The sequence below is a fragment of the Crocodylus porosus genome, unplaced genomic scaffold (assembly GCF_001723895.1).
Source record: "Crocodylus porosus isolate Cpor-Errol unplaced genomic scaffold, CroPor_comp1, whole genome shotgun sequence".
Classification (NCBI taxonomy): Eukaryota; Metazoa; Chordata; order Crocodylia; family Crocodylidae; genus Crocodylus; species Crocodylus porosus.
In genome coordinates this window covers 2,789,669-2,810,336 of record NW_017728933.1, presented here as the reverse complement: position 1 = coordinate 2,810,336, position 20,668 = coordinate 2,789,669, and the positions used below count along the sequence as shown (strand labels likewise).

The 20,668-nt window shown below is 47.1% G+C and overlaps 1 protein-coding gene across 2 annotated transcripts; it reads right to left on the bottom strand.

Annotated features, from left to right (window-relative positions):
- Nucleotides 1-2,324: 2,324 nt before the first annotated feature.
- CUNH2orf42 (chromosome unknown C2orf42 homolog) lies at nt 2,325-19,656 on the bottom strand. Of its 2 annotated transcripts, XM_019545964.1 has the most exons (10): nt 19,542-19,655; nt 17,724-17,828; nt 13,827-14,661; nt 12,977-13,087; nt 11,811-11,915; nt 9,543-9,647; nt 8,191-8,298; nt 5,930-6,030; nt 3,208-3,370; nt 2,325-2,986 (listed from the first exon to the last, which is right to left on the bottom strand). In XM_019545964.1, exons 3-10 carry the CDS (start codon nt 14,647-14,649, stop codon nt 2,778-2,780), a joined length of 1,725 nt encoding a protein of 574 aa, XP_019401509.1. In that variant the 5' UTR covers nt 14,650-14,661; nt 17,724-17,828; nt 19,542-19,655; the 3' UTR covers nt 2,325-2,777. The 2 variants fall into 2 exon arrangements, with proteins under 2 accessions (XP_019401509.1, XP_019401510.1); XM_019545965.1 differs by lacking the exon at nt 17,724-17,828 and having other exon boundaries at nt 19,542-19,656.
- Nucleotides 19,657-20,668: the final 1,012 nt, after the last annotated feature.

The following is a 20,668-nucleotide window of genomic DNA, read 5'->3' as shown; positions in this document are numbered from 1 at the left end:
TGTACAAACACTCCTGGTTACTTACAGGTCAGGTCTTCGGCATGAAGACCCCAGGCAGCTGTGCCACAGGGGGTTGGCAGTTAAGTGGGTACCAGCACTACAGGATACCACCTGGCTCTATTTCCCCCAGTTCATCCCGGAAGTAATCCCCACTAGAGTTACTGTGGCTACTGCTTGCCCAGTGTACAAATGGAGTTTGCAGCAGAGCTGAGCATAACACCCACTCTCTTTTCAGACTTATGCCTTGGTCACAGACTTTGTTCTCTTCTCCCAGTCAGTTCACATTAATGATTCTGATCTTAACAAACCTCAGATACTGGATGCTGAGTAAATGCAATCAAAAAAAGACAGAACAGAAGCAAATCTAATTGTTTTGAAACCTATTTGGCAGCAAGGAAATTGAATTGACATAAATGCAAACTGAAATTGAATCCTAGAGTTGGAGCTCTTATCGGACTTACTGTCTGATCTGCTTTAAATGCCTAGACTTTGAAGGACTTCTCTCCTGGTCATTTCCACTTGCACCTAAAAATGTCATCATAATAAAGGAAAAGAGATCTTGCTGTGCAGACTATGAAGCACACTAGCTAAATTCCTGGTTACTAGGGCCTGCCCTTCCCACATTATTCAGTTCCAGAAACTAAGTTAATGTGCCTGGACACTTGGCTTGGTGCCTCCTCATACCATGTGACTTTGCTGGTCAGGGCCTCTAGCAATTGTGTTGTCTGATCCATTGTCTCAAACTGCACTGTGGAGCACTGAGATGTAGATCCTGGGAACTTCATGAGGACTTATTCATCTATAAAGCTGCTCTGTAAAAGATGGATGCCTCTTCTTGGACTGGGGACCTGCCAGGTAACTCCCAGGGCAGCTATTTACTGGTCTCTCCTTTTTTCCAGGCTTGGATAAAGCAACAATACCATTTTAACTCCCAGGAAACTGTGTGCATGTACATAAGTTAATGTTGCCCAATTCCCTCTACAGTGTCAAGGCTCTAGTGAAACATATCTAATGATGCAGTGATCAGCTGAAAGCCAAAGAACTCACCAGCAGCCAGCTTTCTGGGCAGTCAGAAACAGCTGTGTCCCCCAGAATCAGGCAGAGGGGTGAAGCCATTTATTCATTCATACCTTTCTAATTGTTCTTGAGTGATCAGAGCATGGTTTTTGTCTCTGTCTAGTAGGACTCAAGAGTGCATAGAGAGAAGTAAAAAGGTGAACACAATGAGAAACTATAGGTGCTGTCCTGCTGAGCTCACTTCACCCACTGCATGCATGATTGGGGAACACTTACAAAAAATGCAAAGAACCTCTGCTTAAAATTCCCTCCCCAGGAGGGAAAGGGTTGAGAGAACCCCAGAATTTTGATCTGTTTCCTGAGTCCTGTATGAACATTATAAATGCTAAGTGCTACTATCTAGGGCTTAGACAGTAAGCACTAGTCTAGGGCCTGCAGGGGTCCAGGATCCTTTCTCCAGACTTGCTGTGTGTTCAGGGGATAATGCAGAAGATGACTCTTCTAACTGCAGTTTTAAAAAGTGATTTGTTCTTTGTGCAGATATCTTCTCTTAGGATGCACATCAGCCCTGACTTGTGCTGCCCCCCTGTGGAGTTAAAAGGTAAATCAGTTTGTTCCTGGAATCTCATTCTAAACTTTTTAGCTAATAGATGTCCATCTATGGCACCTCACTTCGCAAGAGGGTTGCCTGTAAATTTTGAACCTAGATGCTGGAATCTTGCTCCAGCTCTTGAGACCAAAGCCAGGCGCCCAAGCTTTCTCAAGAAAACTTTGCAAGAAGACTCCTACTGCTCCAGCTAGTCTTCTCTGACTAGTAACCTGGAGAGCAGCATCCCATTGTGTCTCTTCATTGTGAACATATTCACTACTGCTTTAGATAGACCAGGACTGTAGTGCCACTTGGACTCAATTCCCTAGTGGGTTTCTGTAGGTTTAGGTAGGTAGGTGCATTCTTCCTTTTCTGGCTATCTGATCCATTCAATCCTTCTGTTTATGTTTGGCTAAACCCTGGCACTGTTGGTCTACCTGCATGAGAAACATTGCTGAAAAATATGAGACAGATATGTAAAGGGTTTGCTCTACATGCCACTGAAGACAATGGAAAGACTTAGCCTCTGGATCAGATCTCAAGACTAAAGAGAGGAGCTTCAGCAACAATGCTGAACAGTGTGAGAAGGTGAAAGTTTGACTGCTAAAGACCCTATGACTCCCTCTCCTCATTGCTAGAAGGTAAGTACATGAATGGTTTAACTCAAAGTGGTTCCTCTTCTTCCTCTCAGAAGGCTGGTTTGAAATCAGCAACTGTATTTTCTCATGTGCTTTATTTTAAACAAAAAAAGCATCTTAAAACCTGGTAGAACCAGTCTATGCCACAATAGTTCACAGGATAGTTACCAGTATCTGCACCTTGCTGTGCTACTGGAGAGCACTGTCTCCACTCAGCAGCAGATGCTTCTATTCTGCAAAGGGGAGTGAGAGAAACTACAGAGGTTTGAATGTGTACAAGTCCCAGGGAAATGCAGAAAGATGTGTTCACACCCCCAGCAGAGTACAGCACCATTCAAGTGAAGACTATAGAGCAGCACCAAATGCTATTTATGAAGGGAGCAAGGCCAGGGGAGGGGGTCTGTTTTCTAGTGTAGGCCCCATGGCTACTTAGTCAAAAAGCCTCACCTTTACAAAGCAGTTCAGTAAAGAGCCCTGCAGACAGTAAAGCAGGGCTGTGCAAATTTAGCTGTGAGTGGGAATGGGCCTTAATTTCATGGAAAGGTTATGGTAGTCAAAGGGGTCAGCTCCAGCGTCTGCTCCAGTGAAGGGCGCTGCTCCTGATATTCTGTGGTGTGTCCATTCCTGTGGTGGCCATATTCAAACTTGATCCTTAGCTCGCCAATCTTGGACTGTGGCAAGATGTCGGGTATCCACTCAATAATGAAAGGGGTTGGTTCCTTCTGGTCAGGTGATGTATTGCCTGGAAGAGGAGGGGATGCAGAAGGAGACACCACTGAAGCAGATCTGTCTCATTGTGTATCAAACACCCTGTTGTCTAAGTGGCACTATACACTGGCTACAGCTTAGAGTTTTGCCCAGAAATTACTAGAACACCTGCATCCTAACTCTATACCTGCAAACTCAAGTTGACAACTCAGAGAGGCCGGTTCCTGAGTTGGATCTTACCCATGAGACACCTACCAACTTTGAGGAAGGTCTTGAGTTCCAAGGGCCGGATAATAGGTTGCTTCTCCAGACGTCCATAAGTCTCTGCTATGCTCTCCACTTCCACTTTGGGACACTTGAACAGCTCGTAGGTCCCATCCCGGTTCTGGATGAAGCTGCGTGTGATTTCCAAGGGCATCTCAGCAAAGAAACAAACACAGTTGATACTGAGCACAAACAGTCTTCCAGCCTGCATCACAGTGCAAGGAGACACAGCAATCCACTTCCAGGTCAGACACCGAATACAGTTCCCCTCACAGATTAGTCAAAGGGAGCCAAATATGTGGGACTGGTGAGCCACTGTAATAAGCAACCAGGACATAGCTCATGGATGAGGAGCATAAGAGAAACTCCACACCTACAAGAGAGCAAAGCTGTTCTGTCAGGAGAGCACTGCTTCACAGGCGACCACCTTATACAGGGCTCAAACAAGCCAGGTTTAGATTTACTATAATATACTGATGCCATTAGGCCACAGTATAGGCATTCAAGTGTAGTCTCACTAGAGCTTGCCTTGTAGTGGGCATGCTGTGTTTTCCAAACATCACGGCTACAGGAGGCAAAGAGAAAGGTGCAGGCTGTGAGCAGGCTGTGAGCCCTAGCCCCAGGACAGCTGGGTGCGTGAGGCTATGTTTTGATGGTGTGGTAATGACCCTTTACATTCAGAGGCTGGCAGCTTGGCTGCAAGAGGCATGCAGGAGACAGAAACCTTTAGGTCTCACTTGTAGTCTGGTGGTGAGACCACTGTTGCTGGAGGCAGGGGCTGTGGGTTTGAGTGTCCGAAGACTGGAGTCCTCTGCTCCCCATCTCTTATTGGGTTTGCAGTCTAATTTGAAGTTTGAATCACCAGGCAAGGGGTTTTGCTGCTTTTTTTCAATGGAGGACTCAGAAAAAAACCTTTGCCTCAATCTTCAAATTGGACTGTGAGCCCGGTTTCCCTCTGGCTGTGCAATCACAGCTCATCTCAGGCAGGCACCAGAGGAGAGATGAACCCACATAGAAGATGGGGACCAGAGGACTCCAGCCTTCGGGGACTCAAATCCACAGCCCCTTCCTCCAGTAATAAGTGTTCTTACCACCAGGCTACAAGCAAGACCTGAAGGCTTCTGTCTCCGGTGTGCTTCTTGTAGCCAAGCTGCCAGCCCCTGAAAGGAAAGTGTCATTACCCCACCATCAAAAAATATAGCCTCATACACCCAGCTGCCCTAGGACTAGAACTCATAGCCCCCTAGCAAGCCTACAGCACTGTGCTCCACAGGCCATACTCAGAGCCAGCCCCTTTCTCTCTGCCCCTTTCAGCCTTGCTGCTTGGACAGCACAGCATGCCCAGTATAAGGGAGCTCCAGTGAAAGCTGCCCCAAGCACATGCCTGTTGGCCTGGTGACTGTGGTGCAGCCTAACATCCTATTCCCAGTAGGTTCAAGACTGGTGTGGACCCCTGCCAGCAAAGACAGTTCTTCATGTTGCTGAGAGGCTGTCTAGAGCCAGGAGACTGCTCTGGCTCTGACCTAAATATTACAATGCTTCTTTGTACCTTTTAGCTCCAAGAGTCACCTCTTTGCCCCCAAGTGGCAGAAAAGAAGGGAACTGAAGTCATGCTGCTTATTGCCTCAGGCAAGTGATGAGGCACCAAAGAAGAAGCCTCCTACTGGGCCTGGCTACATGCGACAACAGACAGTGCTTTAACCTGGGGTCTAGTCCACGCCGGTGCCACCAGCACAAGAGGCAGGCAGCAGGGCTGCCCCCTCACCCAAATGTTCTAGCATGTGGCCACTGTACTGGCAGGAAATTGCACTTCCAAGGGTCCCAAAAGAAAGGACCCCTGCTGAGACCTGCCTTGGTAGCAGCGATATGGTTCCACTGTCACAGGAGGCAACTCTGGCATGGTCCTCTGTCTCCCACCAGAGCAGCCCTGTATCTTTGTCCCAGAAGTGCCAACAGCTGCTGAGAGATCTTCTTTTGCCCACAGCTGCTTAATGGAAAAAGAAAAGCCTCTTGCCCTCCTGCCTGAGCTGTGAGTAGTGACTCCTCTCCAGTTGTACAAATGTGATCAGTCCCAGAACCTAACTGCTCAGCAAGTGCTAGAAGGGAAAGTCAGTGTGGTCCCACAGAAGGTGGGGAAAGAGAAGAGTCCTGACTCTAAAGGCATAAAATCCACAAGCCTCACAAGACAGTGCCCTAGCCACTAGGCTTAGCACTAGGCTTGAGGGCTTAAGCATCTGATCCTACTTCATAAGCCAGGCCATTAAGCCCTCTGGAAAGTGAGCATCACAGGGCTCAAAGAAACTTGGTACCAAGTATGTGTCCCTGCAGCTCAGAACTGGGGTATCTCAGTCTAGTGTCAAGAGTTGATTCCCCCTTTTTCCCAGCCTTTAATGAAAGCAGTGGGAGGCATCAGCTAGTCCTGAGCATAGTCCTTGCTGATGGGTGGGCTCCTAGAGCTAAGGTCATCACTTAGAGTTTCAGTTTGAGAACTATTGCTGCATAAGGCATCAAGAAGGCAGGTTTGGCTGACAATATTAGTGAGACTCTTCAGCTCAGTCATTCTGAAATTAGCCCATATTTGTGAGCAGCCCAAGTGAACTCCAATATTCTTGCTTACCCACATGTGGGTGCTCTCTTCTCTGCAGTTTAGGTTAACAGAACTTGTTCCAGGCTTGGCCTTTATGAAAGGAACCACAAGAATAAAATACCTTACCTCAGGTGTGTCAAATATTTGTTTGACCTGCAAGATGTTGGTGATGTGCCAGGTGTACTTGGAGAAGGTACCCAGAGGCAGGGCATCTTTCCGGACAAAAGCTGTGAACAAGAAAGCCAATTATTACAGAACAAGCAGGGGTTTGCTACAGCCTATAGAGAATATTCCAGGAAAAAGTGGAAGTATCGCTCAAAGTTAATGCAGAGACCTGGAGAAGCAAGACCACAGGTGGTAAAAACCACAACTTAAAAAAATTGTTTTGCAACAGTGCAGCTCTTTGTCCTAGTGAAATGAACTTTAAATCACAATGTTAATTCTTGGTCTTTTCACATTTGGTAAAAACTGCTTTCCAAGAGCTCTAAGAAAGGCAGCCTTGAGCTCAGCATAACTCCCTGGCAAATCTCTCATTCAGTCAGTACCTCAAGCTTACTCCTCTGTGATGTTACCATGTTGCAGCTCAAAGGCCTGCCCTAAGGCTATGTCCATCCACCTTAGATTTTGTTCCTTGAAGGAACTGACTTTAAACAAAGTGCAAGAAATCCCCAGCAGCTTTTCTGATGAGATATTGATGAGCTTAGAATGAAAAAATACCCCGCCAGCCAGAGAGGAAAAACACAGGGATCTGCTGAGTGGTTCCAAGCCTGGACATAGGAACAACCCACATTTTGCCATTCCTGTCCTAACCATTCCTAAAGCATACTCCTGCTGCTTAATATCAAGGAACCTCACCTGTGAGGCCAGACAATAAAAATCATGCACTATAGCTGCCAGGATAGGAAAAGACAATAAAAAAGCAATGCACTCATTACTAGAAAATCAAGAACATGTTGTAAAACATTTATACGTCTTCTCCTGAGACAAGTGGTGTGGTACCAATAGCTTGTCTACACATACAGCCCTATTAGGCCACAGTAAACTAATTAACTTTGCCACATGTTAGTACTTGTAAATACAAGTACTATCCTATGGTGGAGTTCTTTACTCTGCAGCAATGCACATATAGATTCTGACAGAGCTGTCTGGGGCATGAGGGTGCTTCAGTGAGGGGGGTGCCTACCAGCTAGCCCCACAATGAAGCACACTTGTGCCACACTTGTGGCTGAGCCAGGTTGGAGCAGCCTCAGGCTGGCAGGCTGACCGTCCAGGCCCCCTGCCAGCCAGAGTTGCTCCAAACTGGCTCAACAAGCTGCGGTCTCGGGCACACATGTAAACGTGGTGCCTGGAAGCAATAAATTCTGGCATGATATGCACCAGAGTTTATTGCTTTGCATTAACTGCACGTGTAGACAAGCCCTGTATGTGCTACTACAGAACAATTTGCACTTTGCAATGCTTCATTTTTAAGATGCCAAAATACTTTGCAAATGTAAACCACACCTCATCACACCCCAAGTCATCATTAGTATACCCCTATTATCGAGTCAATGGAAACATGAGGGGTTAGCTTACATCAGCAGGCTCTCATGAGAGCTATCAATAGCAGTGTAAGTCCTTCCTTGAAGTCCAGCCAGTATGAGACATGGCTTCCTTTCATACACTTCAAGTAGTCAAGAGGCAGGTATGTGACTTAGGGCCTAATTGCAAGTTCACCATGAAAAAAATGCCCTGCATGGACACATTTTTATGGGGGAATTCATTTTTCCATTTTCTTTACACCCTAGTGTGAAACTGAAGAGCATCAATAAGAGCATCCAAGATTGCTGGTAACAGATATGTTATGCTGCTTAATAAGTCAGAACAGCTCTCAAAATAGCCACAATTTCCCCTTATTACATGATTCAAGCCAAAATTAAAGAGAATAGTCATTCTTGTGACAATTTATTTCCAACTCAGGTACATCAAAAGTAGTGGCAGTTTTCTATTCAGACCTCAGCCTCTTTATAAAGACTGTGAAGCTATCACTGGACATATCCACTGTAATGATGTGAACAGACCCGTAAGCATTACCGAGCTGTATAAACAGCTATTTTCACATATGCCAAACTCTCCTACGGTGACTTGTGTCCATTGCTCACCTGAAACAGATCCAAAGTGATGACCTGGTTGGGAAAGACTCTGCTATCCAAGTTACTGAATGCTCCTTTATACTGTAACAGACAAGGAGGCACTGTGCATTGGAGCACAGTTAACAACAAAGCCCTCAACTCATCAAAGGCAACTACGCCTCATGCTCTCAGAGCATGGCCACAAAATGAGATTTTTCCAGAGACACAAAATTAACTGTGATATGTTGTGTGCAGCCACCTCGTAACATCTTGTACCTGTAGTTGAGTTAGGCAGCCTCTTCTTTGTGCTCCCTATTGAAATCCTCTGCTGCAAGGCGTCGAAGAAAGACTGAGGTATGTGGAATACCAAAGGCTCTGGTTTGCCTGCACAGAAAATCAAGAAGGACTGAATTAGAGAAGAGGATGGGGGGGAAGAATGCAATAGGATAGGAGATGAACCACCTGCTATTTTGAGTGCTTCCATTAGAGCATATTAGTTCCACTGGCAACGGAAATCTCATTTGTTTCCCTTTTATGATCTCATGTCTCTACAAAGTATTGAGTCTGAACAGGAGAAGGAGACCTTGCCCATTGATGTGTGTGATGCATTGGCAATAATATACACTGAGCCAGGACCAAACCAGTGTCTCCCTCTAGCCTTAAGGTGGGCATTACATTTGTAATTGCTTTGGGCCAGTTACACTTTGCTAACCAAGTTTTTCCCCTGCAGTTTCTATGGGCTGTGGTGCTTTCTGTAATGGCTGCATAGTGTTGCGGTTGAATAAATAGCGATGTTCTTCTAAGCAACAATCACACTTCCATGGGAGGTGGGATTCTGTGTTTTCCTTATGTACATGTGAGGCCAGAACCTCAGTTGACACAAAAACAGGTAGTCCATTGACTTCAGCAGAAGGGAATACAGTGGGCAGAGTATAACTGGACAGTCCCACATGACACTCTCATAAGTAAACTGGACAAATATGAGACAGTCAGAACTACTACCAGATGGGTTCATAATTGGCTGAATACCTGCAATAGGGTAACAATGACCAGTGGCAAGGGGGCTCAATTGAGGTCCTACAGGACCCTGTTCTGGATCAGGTACTGTTTAATAACGATGTGAATGACATGGACAAGAGCCCTCCTGCCATTTGAGTCAACAACGCACTGATGTTGCAAAGAAGCCAAATCCAACGCTGGACTGGGTTAGCAGATGTATTGGACATAAGATACAGGAGGAGATAGTAGTACAGCCCTCAATGCTGATCATGCCTCCACTGGAGCATTGTGTCCAGTTCTAAGCACTGAATTTTAAGAAGGATGCAAAAAACTGGAGAGAATCCAAAAGGCAAGGGAGAGAGATGATACTGGATAGCAAGCTGCATGGAAAAAGGTTGAGAGGACTAGGTATGTTTACCTTGGATAAAAGGAGATTGAAGGAGGCATATGAATGTAAAGAAACACCTGCCCCATCCATGGCAAGTGTTGGCCTCCCTTTGCCCTGCAGATTATTCAAGCTGGCTAAACCTTAAACCACTTAACTCTCATTGTTGCTTTAGGAATGAAGTGGCAGCAAATGCAGCAAGGTTAAAAGCTCTGTGGGGCAGCTACAGAACAACAGCACTTACCATCAAACTGGTAATGCATGGTTTGATGGATTCGTTCAGTGACACTGGCCAGCCATTCTTGGAAGGACAAGGACACCTGTGATTCATCGAGCAACTGATTACAGGCTAAAAGAAAAAAGAAAGCCTTGATTAAAACTGCACTTGAAACACAAGCATTCTTCACGGCCAAGATACAGCTCCCAAATAGAAAGACAAAGTTATTCGAGCCACAAACATGGTGAGTTCCTATTAGCAGCTTTTCTGCATGTGTATATGAAAAAAGTATGTCCAGCATTCCAGTTCCTCGATTTGATTGCCTTTCCTGAGATAACAGAAAGAGAAGTTTAGAGGGGAAACCACAACAGCAATATTTCTGCTGTGACAGATTAGACCTTATTTTTGGCTGGCTTCTACGATTTAACTTTCTAGAGAATGTTTGAGATTTACGGGGCTTTAAGAACTGGCATGCAGAGTCAAACACGTGCTGCCCTTCAAACACAGCTACTAGCAATGTTGGGCCTGAGCACCCCCTACTCCTTGAGTACTCAGCACCACAGTGGAGAAAAAAATCCAGTGGAGAAAAAAATCAGGGCCTTTATACCACGAAGCAACTTTCATTAGAAACTTTAACCCGAAATAATTGTCAGGGTTCAATCCTGCAGACTTTCCACGGTGTGAAAAGTCTGAATGAAGGCAGTGACTAGACTGAGTGCCTAAAGATAGGCATGCAGGCAAGTCTGCAGGATTGGGGCTACTGATAATATTTTGCCTAAAGCCCCCCCTGCCCTGTAATGTCAGTCAGCTCTGGTGCTCTTTGCCCTCAGTTGCTGTGTAGTGTTATCATTAATCAAGTGATCACGTCCATCCCATGAACGATGACTCTTTACTGAAAGCGTAGGAAACTCACATCTGCTAGTAATTTCACTGAACTGCAACAGGGTGAGATTACAGAATAACACAAGAGCAGGGTGACAAAAGAGACAAAAGGGCCAAGATAATTTTGGCAAGATTATGCTTCCTACTTCAAAATTACTTCATACAAAAATATAATTAGTTCTGACTTCAGCTTTTTCCAAATAAACAAAGGACATTAAGACAATTCTACCAAACCACAGCATATCACCATGAGTTGCAGGTGAATAAGGAAACAGAGCAGGAATATAGTAGGCGTTCAAGGAAACAGAGTAGGAATATAGAAGCATTTACAAAAAGTCTGACCCCAAAATCAGAGAACGGTCCTTACAGACTTAAAGGGAAACTAGATGGAGCCTTGAAACTTAAGGCATCACCAGAATAAAATCATATGTATATATAGATACTCCAAAATATAAATAAGCAGTCCTAATACCAGACAGAAATGAATAGTTCTGAAAATATACCCATGTCTAAACAACCCTAAGAAAGCTGAGGGCTATTTGAGTTTGTGCCATTGCTGCTGGCGTGCACCACTGGGCATGTGCCAGACATGGGTGTTATACTGGTGGGGTTTTACCCAGTACAGGTCAGAAGCACGAGAGAGGAGAATCACACCTCCCAGATGTTAGAAGGAGAAATGACAGAACTGACTTATCTCTCCGACTGAAAATTTGTCTCTGTGTGGTTATCAAATACAACTATGCACAGCTTCTAGCAAGGGATCACCTCCGACCCAGCTCTACCACTACCGGCGCTGCTTGTACACATGGACAGGGGAGACAGTTGAGGACCAGAATTCAGTAGTCCCATGCTTTTTTTGACTTGGCTGCTACTTTTACTTGTAACTTTACTTCATTTCCCTATGAAATAAATTTGTATTTACTTATAAGGACTATCCACAGCAGAGTCTTGATTTTTTTGACTTGGCATGAGAAGGAAAAAAAATCCATGCAACAGCCAAAAAAAAGGACAAGGTCAACACTAGCTGCCAGATGGACACTGCTGTCTGGGGCTACAGTTTACTCAGCTGGTAGGATATGCCACAGAGGTACAGCACAGGACCACTGCTTACCACAGGGGAGCTGAGAGAGCAGAAGAATCTGATTTTCATCTCACTGACTCCAGTGCCTAACTAGAGTGATTCCACTGAGGTTAAGCGAGTTATAATGGTGAAAGAGGAAATTCAGGGCCAAAATATTCCTTCCAGGTGTTTATATTCTAGTAATATAAATTACTAGAGCCAAACTGTCAGCAAAGCACTGCCAATTCCATAGTGCAATGTTAGCTTACATTAGCCGGCTCTTCGCCAGCAGCATTTGTAGGTATGTTGGTATTTCAGCTGTTGAATGAAGGACCGTGGGAGATGGTGCTTACCTTGCCTTTTGAGTGAGGAGGCCACTGCTGGCTTTTTCAATCCAGTTTTCCTCAGGTTGCTGTTGGTGGCATCCTGGGCCAGAAGCGGACTGCCTACTTGTGCACCTTAAGTTCAATTGGAGAGCGCTTTAGTTTGCAAGCCAGTGACAGTGTGCTGCCCATGACCTGTAAGATTTAGACGGGTAGCTTCCGAGTGCCAAACACCATGATGGGGAGGTCTTCTCCCAGTGGTGGGAGTGGGAATCAGTGAGGCCCTTCCCATCTCTACCAACTCGTGCCTTGGGCACTGCTAATACAAGGGCCATGCTGGTGTGAAGAGAGGATCTTACAGATGGTATCTTCCACCTCCAAATCCCTTCACTGTTTATAGAACCATAGAAACATACGGCTGGAAGGGACCTCAGGAGGACACTTAGTCCAACCTTATGAGTTCTAGATCTGATCACACTGCTGTCTATCCAAATGACCCTTAATGCAAAATGCAGAAGCACCACTTGGAGCAGGTGTACAGGCATAGAACCCAGGACCTGCACTCTTGCAAGACAGCAACCATATCACTGAGCCACTATTTCTGGCTTGCTCACCTCTGGTCAAGAGCTTAGGAACAGATTCTTTGATAATATATTCCCATATCTTTCCAGGTATTAAAGTTGGAAGACCCAAAGTATTACAGGTTTAAGGAAGAACTTACACTCTTGAATCCCATTTTCCCTTAGACTTGTCTCATAGGATCCTGCAGAGGACCAGCAAAAGCCCTGACATATGGGACTGCTGATCAACATGCCTCCACTTTATTGGCAAAGTCTTTGTCACTGGTATTTAAGTTTGTCACTTTGCCCCCCTCATGGTTAAATTTCAGAGCAATTCTAATGTTCCTGTCTAAGCCTTCCCATATAATAAAGTTCTCTTCTTTAGTGCAGCATTCCCAGCTTAGCGTTACCTAAAAATTTCTTTAAAAGATTCATAATGAGAATCTATACCTACAATAACTTACTGTACAGACAGAAGGCAGGGTTGAGTTTCACCTTATAGGTTAATTTTTTTCAGAGAAGCATAAGCTTTTGTAAACAACAGCTTATGTTGTCAGATGCTATGAACTTGTAGAGAGCAGGCATTCAAATGACACTCTCTGAAGCCACTGTTAAAAAATAGACAGGATCACTCACCAGAAGCATCATCTTTTTTCCTTTTCTTTGGTTTGGAAGCAGCCGACTCACCAGATTGCACAGTTGATTCAGGCTGGCAAACTAACTGGGGCACTATAATTCCTTTCAGACCTGGGAAAAGCAGAGGAAAGAGTAAAAAGTCTCTGAATCCATCATAATGTAGTCCTAAGTTGGCACAACTTTTTGGCTCTGCTCCTACAACAGTCATGGATGTGCTTTTCTTGTGAGGCATCTGAATGAACTCAGGAGGGCACCTTATGTGGGTGAAGTTCCTCAAATGCAAATGCCCTTGACTGCAGACACAGCTGCATACATGATAAATGGGCACAAATCTCTTCTCCCACAGAACATCTTCAAAGCCCAGTCATACATCCTCCACCCTTTGGACAGACTTTTAGCTGCAGAGTCCCTGTCTTTTTCCCACTCCCAGGGCCTTGGTTTTATTCTCACATTTCCCTGGAAGGAATGAAACAAAGCTGCAGCCATCAACTGCTTTGCTGGATGGCTGATATATCACTCACATAAAGTCTCTGTAAAAGTGCAAGGATGCTAAGGTTCTCCCTGCAGTAATACATTTACACAGAGAAAGCATGGAAAATAAAGCCCTGGTGGGGACTTGGGAAGGAAGGGAGGCACTCCCAGGATGGTGATCTATGGATCACATTTGCTTCATAAGCTGGGAATGAAATCTCTCTGTATCAAGTGGTGATGGCAAATGGAGAGTCCAGGACACCCCCAACCCTGCAGCAGAGACCACCTTTTCTGTCCAAACCCTGCCCACCCCAAGTTCTCCCCTCTCCCTTGCTCATACCCAGCTGTCAGAGCTGGCTTCGCGCTAGCCCCAACCTACCGCCTGCGTCGTAACTGAGGAAATCCGAGAACTCCTGAGCCAATGCCTCATCACTGGCAAAAGCAGAGATGCAGGCGAAAAAGTGGATGCATCGCTGGGTAGCTGTCTCCTTGGCTGTGCTGGCCTTGCTGGACTTCAGGGGCTGGCAGGAGCAGAGAAACCGGTGCTCGGCCATGTTCTTACTGCTCATCTTCTGAGCAAAGGAGGCATGCAGGTACCCCAGGCTATGCTTCTGGCTGGCCTTGCACTTGACCACCAGCACATTCTTGGTGATCCTCTGCACAAGGGGGCCGGTGGGCTCGGTGGCCAGCTGCCAGATGGTCTGCTTTGTTTCGGGGGAGGCCTGCATAGAGTTCAGGACAGAGCTTTTCAAAGTCAGGGGCGTGGCCTCTGTTTGGCAGTTCACAGCCAATTTGATATGCTGGCACTGGTTCTCCACCACACCTTGTGTGGCTGCTTTCAAGCATGAGGGGACATAGCAGCGCCCAGAGCTGAGCTGGGTGATGATGGTCCCATCCACAGTCTGGATGGTGGTCTCAGAAACGCCCAGCTCCACAAAGCACCGGTAATCCGGGCCCCTGTCCCTCTGCCGGACCGAGTACACCTGTAGGTCTGAGCCAGTGATGATCTTCACAGCATCGGCACCAGGCTGCTTGCGAGCGCCATAGCGGAAGATAGTTCCACAGTTCTTGTTCTTGCAGCTCAGCCCACGTGTGCCATTATATGTGCCGCAACGAGGACATTTCCTTATCCCCCTCAGCGTCGCCTTCCCCAAGTCAGATAAGAAAGCAGGGACTTTCGTCCTCACAGAGCTCGGTTCCATCCTGCCGGGGGCCTAGGACATCAGAGAAGCCAAGAAGTAAATCTGAGTAATGTCTGGTCTCTGCTACACAGCACTGCGGGAAGAACTGTGTTGGCCAAGGGCACGAACAAATCACTTACCCTGGCTGGTGAAGCTGGCAAAACCTGCCAGGATGCATGCAGCTCTGCCCACACAACAGGGGAAGTGACATATGCCTGAATTCTGCCAACGCAGAGACAGCAGCAGCTCCATAACTTAGATGAGCCCTGAGTTCATGGATGCAATGCTTAGCTAGTTGTTTAATTTGAGCTGCAGTAGCACTCAGAGCCTGATGGAGTTCATGCCACATAGGGCTGTGGGCTGCACAACTGCATCACAAGAGACCATCCCTGCCCTCCACTGCTCACAAGACACAAAGCATGCAGTAGGTAGGAGGGGAAATGGGGCCATGGGGTGGGGAAGGACACGGGGTGAGTCAGAGACTGAGCTCACATCCAAAACCAGAGGAGCAGGCCTCTGTATGCAGGTATTTTGGTTCATGTATGCATCCCCACCTGAAACCATTTTTTCAGGCCCTCTTTCCACACAGCTGAGAGGCTCCAGATGTGTGCATGTGGGCACTGACATTCAGCAGCTGCCAGCATTTATGCCATGCCAACTACTCTTGAGAGCAGGCTGGCACAGGGAGGATTTCAAAGTGAGCGGGTGATTTAGATGCTTGATTCCTTAAATTGTATTGAGAGGGGGGTGTCTAAACCCCTTAGGCAGCCATGGAGATCTGTTAAAACATTGGCAGCTGACAGGCCCAAGGGCATCCATAGCTGGAGGAATACAGGTAGCAATGAGATGATGAGCAGCCCAAGGGGAGACAACACATACGTGCACCCTCTTGTGCCATGATATTCAGTCTCTGCAGCACCATCCAGATTTATCCATGCAGCAGAAAGCACAATTTAGTGATTCCCATGCTATTCACCACCTTCCCATGCACCCACTGAGGCTTGGCTGATAGACGCTAGTCTACTACTTTGGTTAGAAACGTGAGTTTTTACCACTGCAGTGGTACCGGTAGAGGCACTTATATCAGTTCAATTGTGCCTTGCACATCTAACTCTGCTTATGTTCTGCATGTAAGAGCGGCCGCCCTTTGGAAAGGGCTCTAAATATCCACTCTCTAAGGGCACATGCTGTACCAATGGCATATTCCTGTCACCGAATGTGTTTGAGTTGATTTAACTGTGCACTTCAGCAGCACTTGCACATGCAGAGAAGGCCAAAACTCCAAACTGCTCAGCACAGCAAACCTCTGGATCCTAATCCACAAACAGGTTTGCTAAAGACAGACGGCCTTCCCATGGCATTGTCAGAAGGCAAATCAGTCCATCCATATCTGTGTAAACTGGTGTCAAATGAGAATCAAGTCAGACTATTTGATGGTGAAAGGGCTGCAAGGCTCAGGTTCTTTGGCCTCTGGGCAGCAAGGCTGGATAGTGCTCCAAGCACCAACAGCTCCTCTAAGATGACTGCAGTGAGCTGTGCACAGTCTATACTTCACTGCCTGCTTACTTCCCACCCTGACAGCAGCCTCCCTTACCATGCAAGTGCCTGGACTCTTATCTCTATATACAAAGCTGGATAGCAACAGCTCTGCCTGAGGGCCGCAGGATGTGGTTGAGGGCAAAATGGTTTTGGGATCCTTCTGGATGAGGTACTGTGACCTTGGGAGGTGATCCAGTCCTTGCTGATTATCAAAAGAGAATAGGTGGGTATGAGAGCCAGGAAAAAAAAGCCGAAAGTCTATTGCTATGGAAGAGGAAACAGGAGAACACAGAGCGCAGAAGACAGTGGCCAGCAGCTGTGCACAGCTCTGCAAGGCAGGAGGCTGGCTTTGTAAAAGGGGTTACTAACCTGGGATAAAGGGCAGATGATCTCAGGGATACCCACTAGCATGTAGGTGGGTCAGATATTCTTCTGTCCTTCTGCAACTTCCCTTTCAAATGTCTGCATGCCAACCCTGTCCTTCAAGCTTATAGGCTCTTATGTGTAGTAATAAAGTGCATGAAGCTAGATCTTGAGAGATGGGAGGCACCATCAGGCCTTAAGTACCGTGGACATTAAATGAGTGCTATAGGCATTGCCACTACAGTTCCCAGCATGCTGGAATCCCCTTCTGAAGGTGCAGGCAGGAAAGAAGTGTTACACAGTTGGCTTGTATGTCCCACACCTGTCTCCTGCCACAATCTCACCCACCACCAATGCTGATGCTTTCTTCGGAGGGAAAGCAACATACAAGGGACTTAACATGAACTCACATTTTTGGTTAATGCCTTATGTGGCTTCTGTGTCTGGGGTGGGAGGGAGATCCCAAGTCTTTGAGCCTTTCATAGACCAGCGACCAGTGCCTAGTTCTTGGACCGAGGTGTCATAATCGAGAAGTTCTGCTGTGTCAGTTGATAGTACACCATTGTGAGGTTTCCGAGAATTCACAGCAGCACAGAACCACACCAAATGGATCTGAATCTTTGCTTACTGCAACTCAGAATGACCTTTGGACGATACTGGGCCTTCAGAAGCACTGAGTTAGGCTGGACTTTAAAAGAACATGGGGTTCTAGCAGTTGGGCAAGAGAATGAAGAGACCTGTACATCATCTTCAACCACGTCACATATGATACTTGGGGCATGGGAGCTGCATGATTCAGGACTGTTTCAATGGAGAGCAATGTATCAACTGACACACAACATTTTTTGCTATGCTAACCCAAGATTATAACAAGGCCAAGTCAGAGAATCCATCTCAGAGAATACAAGGGAAATCTGCCACAGCTTATTTTATGGGGAATTGAGCTAGCTAAGCCCTTTCAGTTCTGAGCCCCCTTCTTCTGCTTGTGCTTGTAATACCTTTCACAGGGAAGGCGGGTGTCAATTTATGTCAGGAGCTTTAAGGAACTGTCCCGTATAATTTGTGCACTGCCAGTGACACATGTGTGGGAAGATAAAACACACACACAGGCAGTTACAGTGCCCGGAGGCATTGCTGGTCCCAGCGAGAGAGAATAGGCAGGGGGACCCTGAGATAAGGAAATAAGAACGTACATTTCAATTTGTAGGAGCGTGCTGTTGACTCATTTCTTGCAGGCATTAAAAAGTGAGTCTCAAGACTGGATCAGAGTGGAACAAGGCAGGTTGTCTGGCAGTGCCCTAATGGGATGGAATGAGAAGTTACAGAACCGTAAATATTAACAGGCTGGGTGACACACTACAGTTGTGTTATTTATATGCCAAAGACAGGGCCAAGAGTGACAAGTTTTAGAAAAAACTGGAGATAAAGATTTCATATAATTTGAAGGGCTGTTTTAATGGGAGTTAGTAGCTGCTAAAGGATTTAGATTAAAAATGGAGCTATGCTGAACCCCTTTTGTTTCAAGTGTCTGAATACAGCTGTTTCCTCACTGTCTTTGCTTCCCTGATCACGCGTGTTTTTTCAGTGAAATAAAAAAGTAGAAATTGTAAAAACCAGCAGATCCAAGCCATTTACAACTTTGAGATCTTCCTTAATCCAACAACTGCCAATTCTGTTGCATCTCTAAGACTCCTGCCAAAGTCGTAATGCGTTTGATTTGCACCACTGCACAGCAACTTGCATCAGCCTGTTGGAGGCAGAGTGGCTGGAACACCTGGGGAACCACAGCTGGCTCCAACTTTCTTCAGGCAAAACTTCCTGTCTCCTCACTATTGTGAAACGGTAACAATCGCTGTAATGTAATGCCTCTGCTGGCATCACGTTGTCCACGGCGGGTGATTCACTGGACGGTCACCTCACTGGGGTCACCTGGCCCCAGTTGTCTTTCCTGCCTGGTGCAGGGGGCTGGACCCAATGATCTTCCGAGGTTCCTTCCAGCCCCTCGCAGTCTATGAATATGTATTTTTGTAGCATGTGTCTAACAAACCAGATGCATCTCTGTTGGGAGTTTCTGGCTTTACTTGCGGCAACAACACTGGAGGCAGAGGTAGACAGGGATTATGTTTCTGGGACCCTCTCATTTAACAAATGCTCAGAGCAATGTTAGACATCACGGTGCTTGAAACGCTCCCAGAAAGTTGACCTGTCTGTACCAGCGCTTTCAGGTGTGAGGCACTGGTGGAGGTGCACTGGCTTGGCAAAAAATACCTTAGTATAGCCATAACTCCCACGGACCGGAGAACGGCACTATACAGTGCAGCAAAGACGCTGGAGTGCTGCCCCTTGGCAATGTCACGGGACGAAAGGTTGGGGATACTGGGTGTCATGGTGAGCAACGACATTGTGAGATGGTCGAGGAGCAAAGACACAAGCGCTGGACTAACGCAAAGATGATGTGAAATTGCCTGCAAGTTCCCCACTCTGTAAGGGCCCAACCACAGAACCGAAGGTGCTGGGCCACGTCATGACCTCACCATGCAGCAGTGCCGTGGAGGCATGCACGTGGCACGTGTTGCGGACATGCTGAACACAACGAGGCCACGCAGATGTCACGGAAGGACGCACACTACAGCATCTTGGTCACCAGGCAGCGGGAGGTCACCAGCACAGCCACACCATCTGTGACGTGAGATGACGTCAGCGCCCCCCATGGCCGCTGGTGACGTCAACCCCACATCATGGATGACAAGGAAGGGCCATTCTCACTTTGCCACCCCTGCCCCCGAGGGACATCAGCGTGGCAGGTGACGTCACATGGTCGCTCGCGCGGATGACGTCGCTCGCCGAGCTAGCTTCCCCTACCCCAGCCCGGACCGGGAGAGGGGCGCAGGCTGGGGGTCGCCCCCTCCCCCCTCCCCTAATTTCCCATCGTCCTCTGCGAGCGCCCTGATGTCACTTCCTGTTCCTAAGCGGCAGGGGCCCTGGCCCGGCCACCCCGAGCGGGCCCTTACCTGGGCGGCCTCGCCCGGCCTCGGGTCCCAGCCGGGCGACCCGTCAGGGGAGTCAGCGAGCGGCCTCCGCCATGGCTCCTTACATCTAGCCGGGGGCCCCGGCTGTAACAGCGTCTCTCGTTGGCTGGTGCCGGCACGTGACAGCCGCAGGGGCTGCTGGGGGCTGTAGTCTGGGGCGCTGCGAGACCATCAGGGCAGGAAACGCATGCGCGAAAGGGGCAACTGCGAAGGCTGCAGTGGTGTGGAGGGGGATACGGGGCAGCAAAGGGATGCTGCCCCCATCCCTTCACAGGAGCAAGTGTGAAACTGGGAGAGAGGGGGGCACAGGCCCCAGGTGCTGCCCTTTAATGTGGAGGCAAAGGGTGCTGCAAACCTTTCAGCTGATCGAGCCTTTCATCCCAGTATACTTAGTCCACACAGAGCCACCACCAAGATACATCTCCACCCCAAAGCAGAGGAAGACTAGGAAAAGCCCAGCACGAACACCAGGGCAAATGATAGTGGGAGAAAGGATACCCTTCCCTCCCCCCAGGAAAACAGGCAAGAGCAGGCTCACAGGGGTTTCAATATCAACTCTGTTACTGATTTTACAAAGTAAAGTGACTGCTGCTCATCCTTGCCTGACGGTCAATGAACTGCCAAGTACCAAAGGCATGATGTAACTTCTTCCCAGCCGGGGGAGAAAACCAGTGGTCCCTCAGGCCTTCTTCCAACAAGAAGTGATTTTAAAAGAAGGATGATACTAATGTAAATCAAAATAATATTAATTATCATCATTATAATGAACACGTGTCAACATAGAACAAGGCCTACCTTGAAGAACAAGGAAGCTAAGTACCCTATGATCTCCCTTGCAGGCAGCAGGAAAAACTCGCTCCCAGTTCCTGCAGTACTCTGGCAACATCACAGTGACAGTAAGAGAAATGACTGCATCTCACTGTGGCCAACAGGTCCAACAAGTTCTGTTTAACAGCAATAGGAAGGACTACCAGTGAAGGAACTCTTTTCTCTTGCATTACCGCAACTTCCATTTGATCAGTAAAATAAGAGGCTGCAAGATGTAAGTTCAGTTATTAATATACTGACTTAAAAACCAACAGTTCCAGAGTTAAAAATGTCTCTCTCTC

Coding starts and splice junctions, on each gene's coding strand:
- CUNH2orf42 (XM_019545965.1), bottom strand. CDS start 14,649: ATGGAACCGAGCTCTGTGAGGACGAAAGTCCCTGCTTTCTTATCTGAC. Junction 13,088..13,826: donor CCTCAGTTACGACGCAGGCG/GTAGGTTGGGGC, acceptor TGCTTTTCCCAG/GTCTGAAAGGAATTATAGTG. Junction 6,031..8,190: donor GCTGCCTAACTCAACTACAG/GTACAAGATGTT, acceptor TCTTGTTCACAG/CTTTTGTCCGGAAAGATGCC.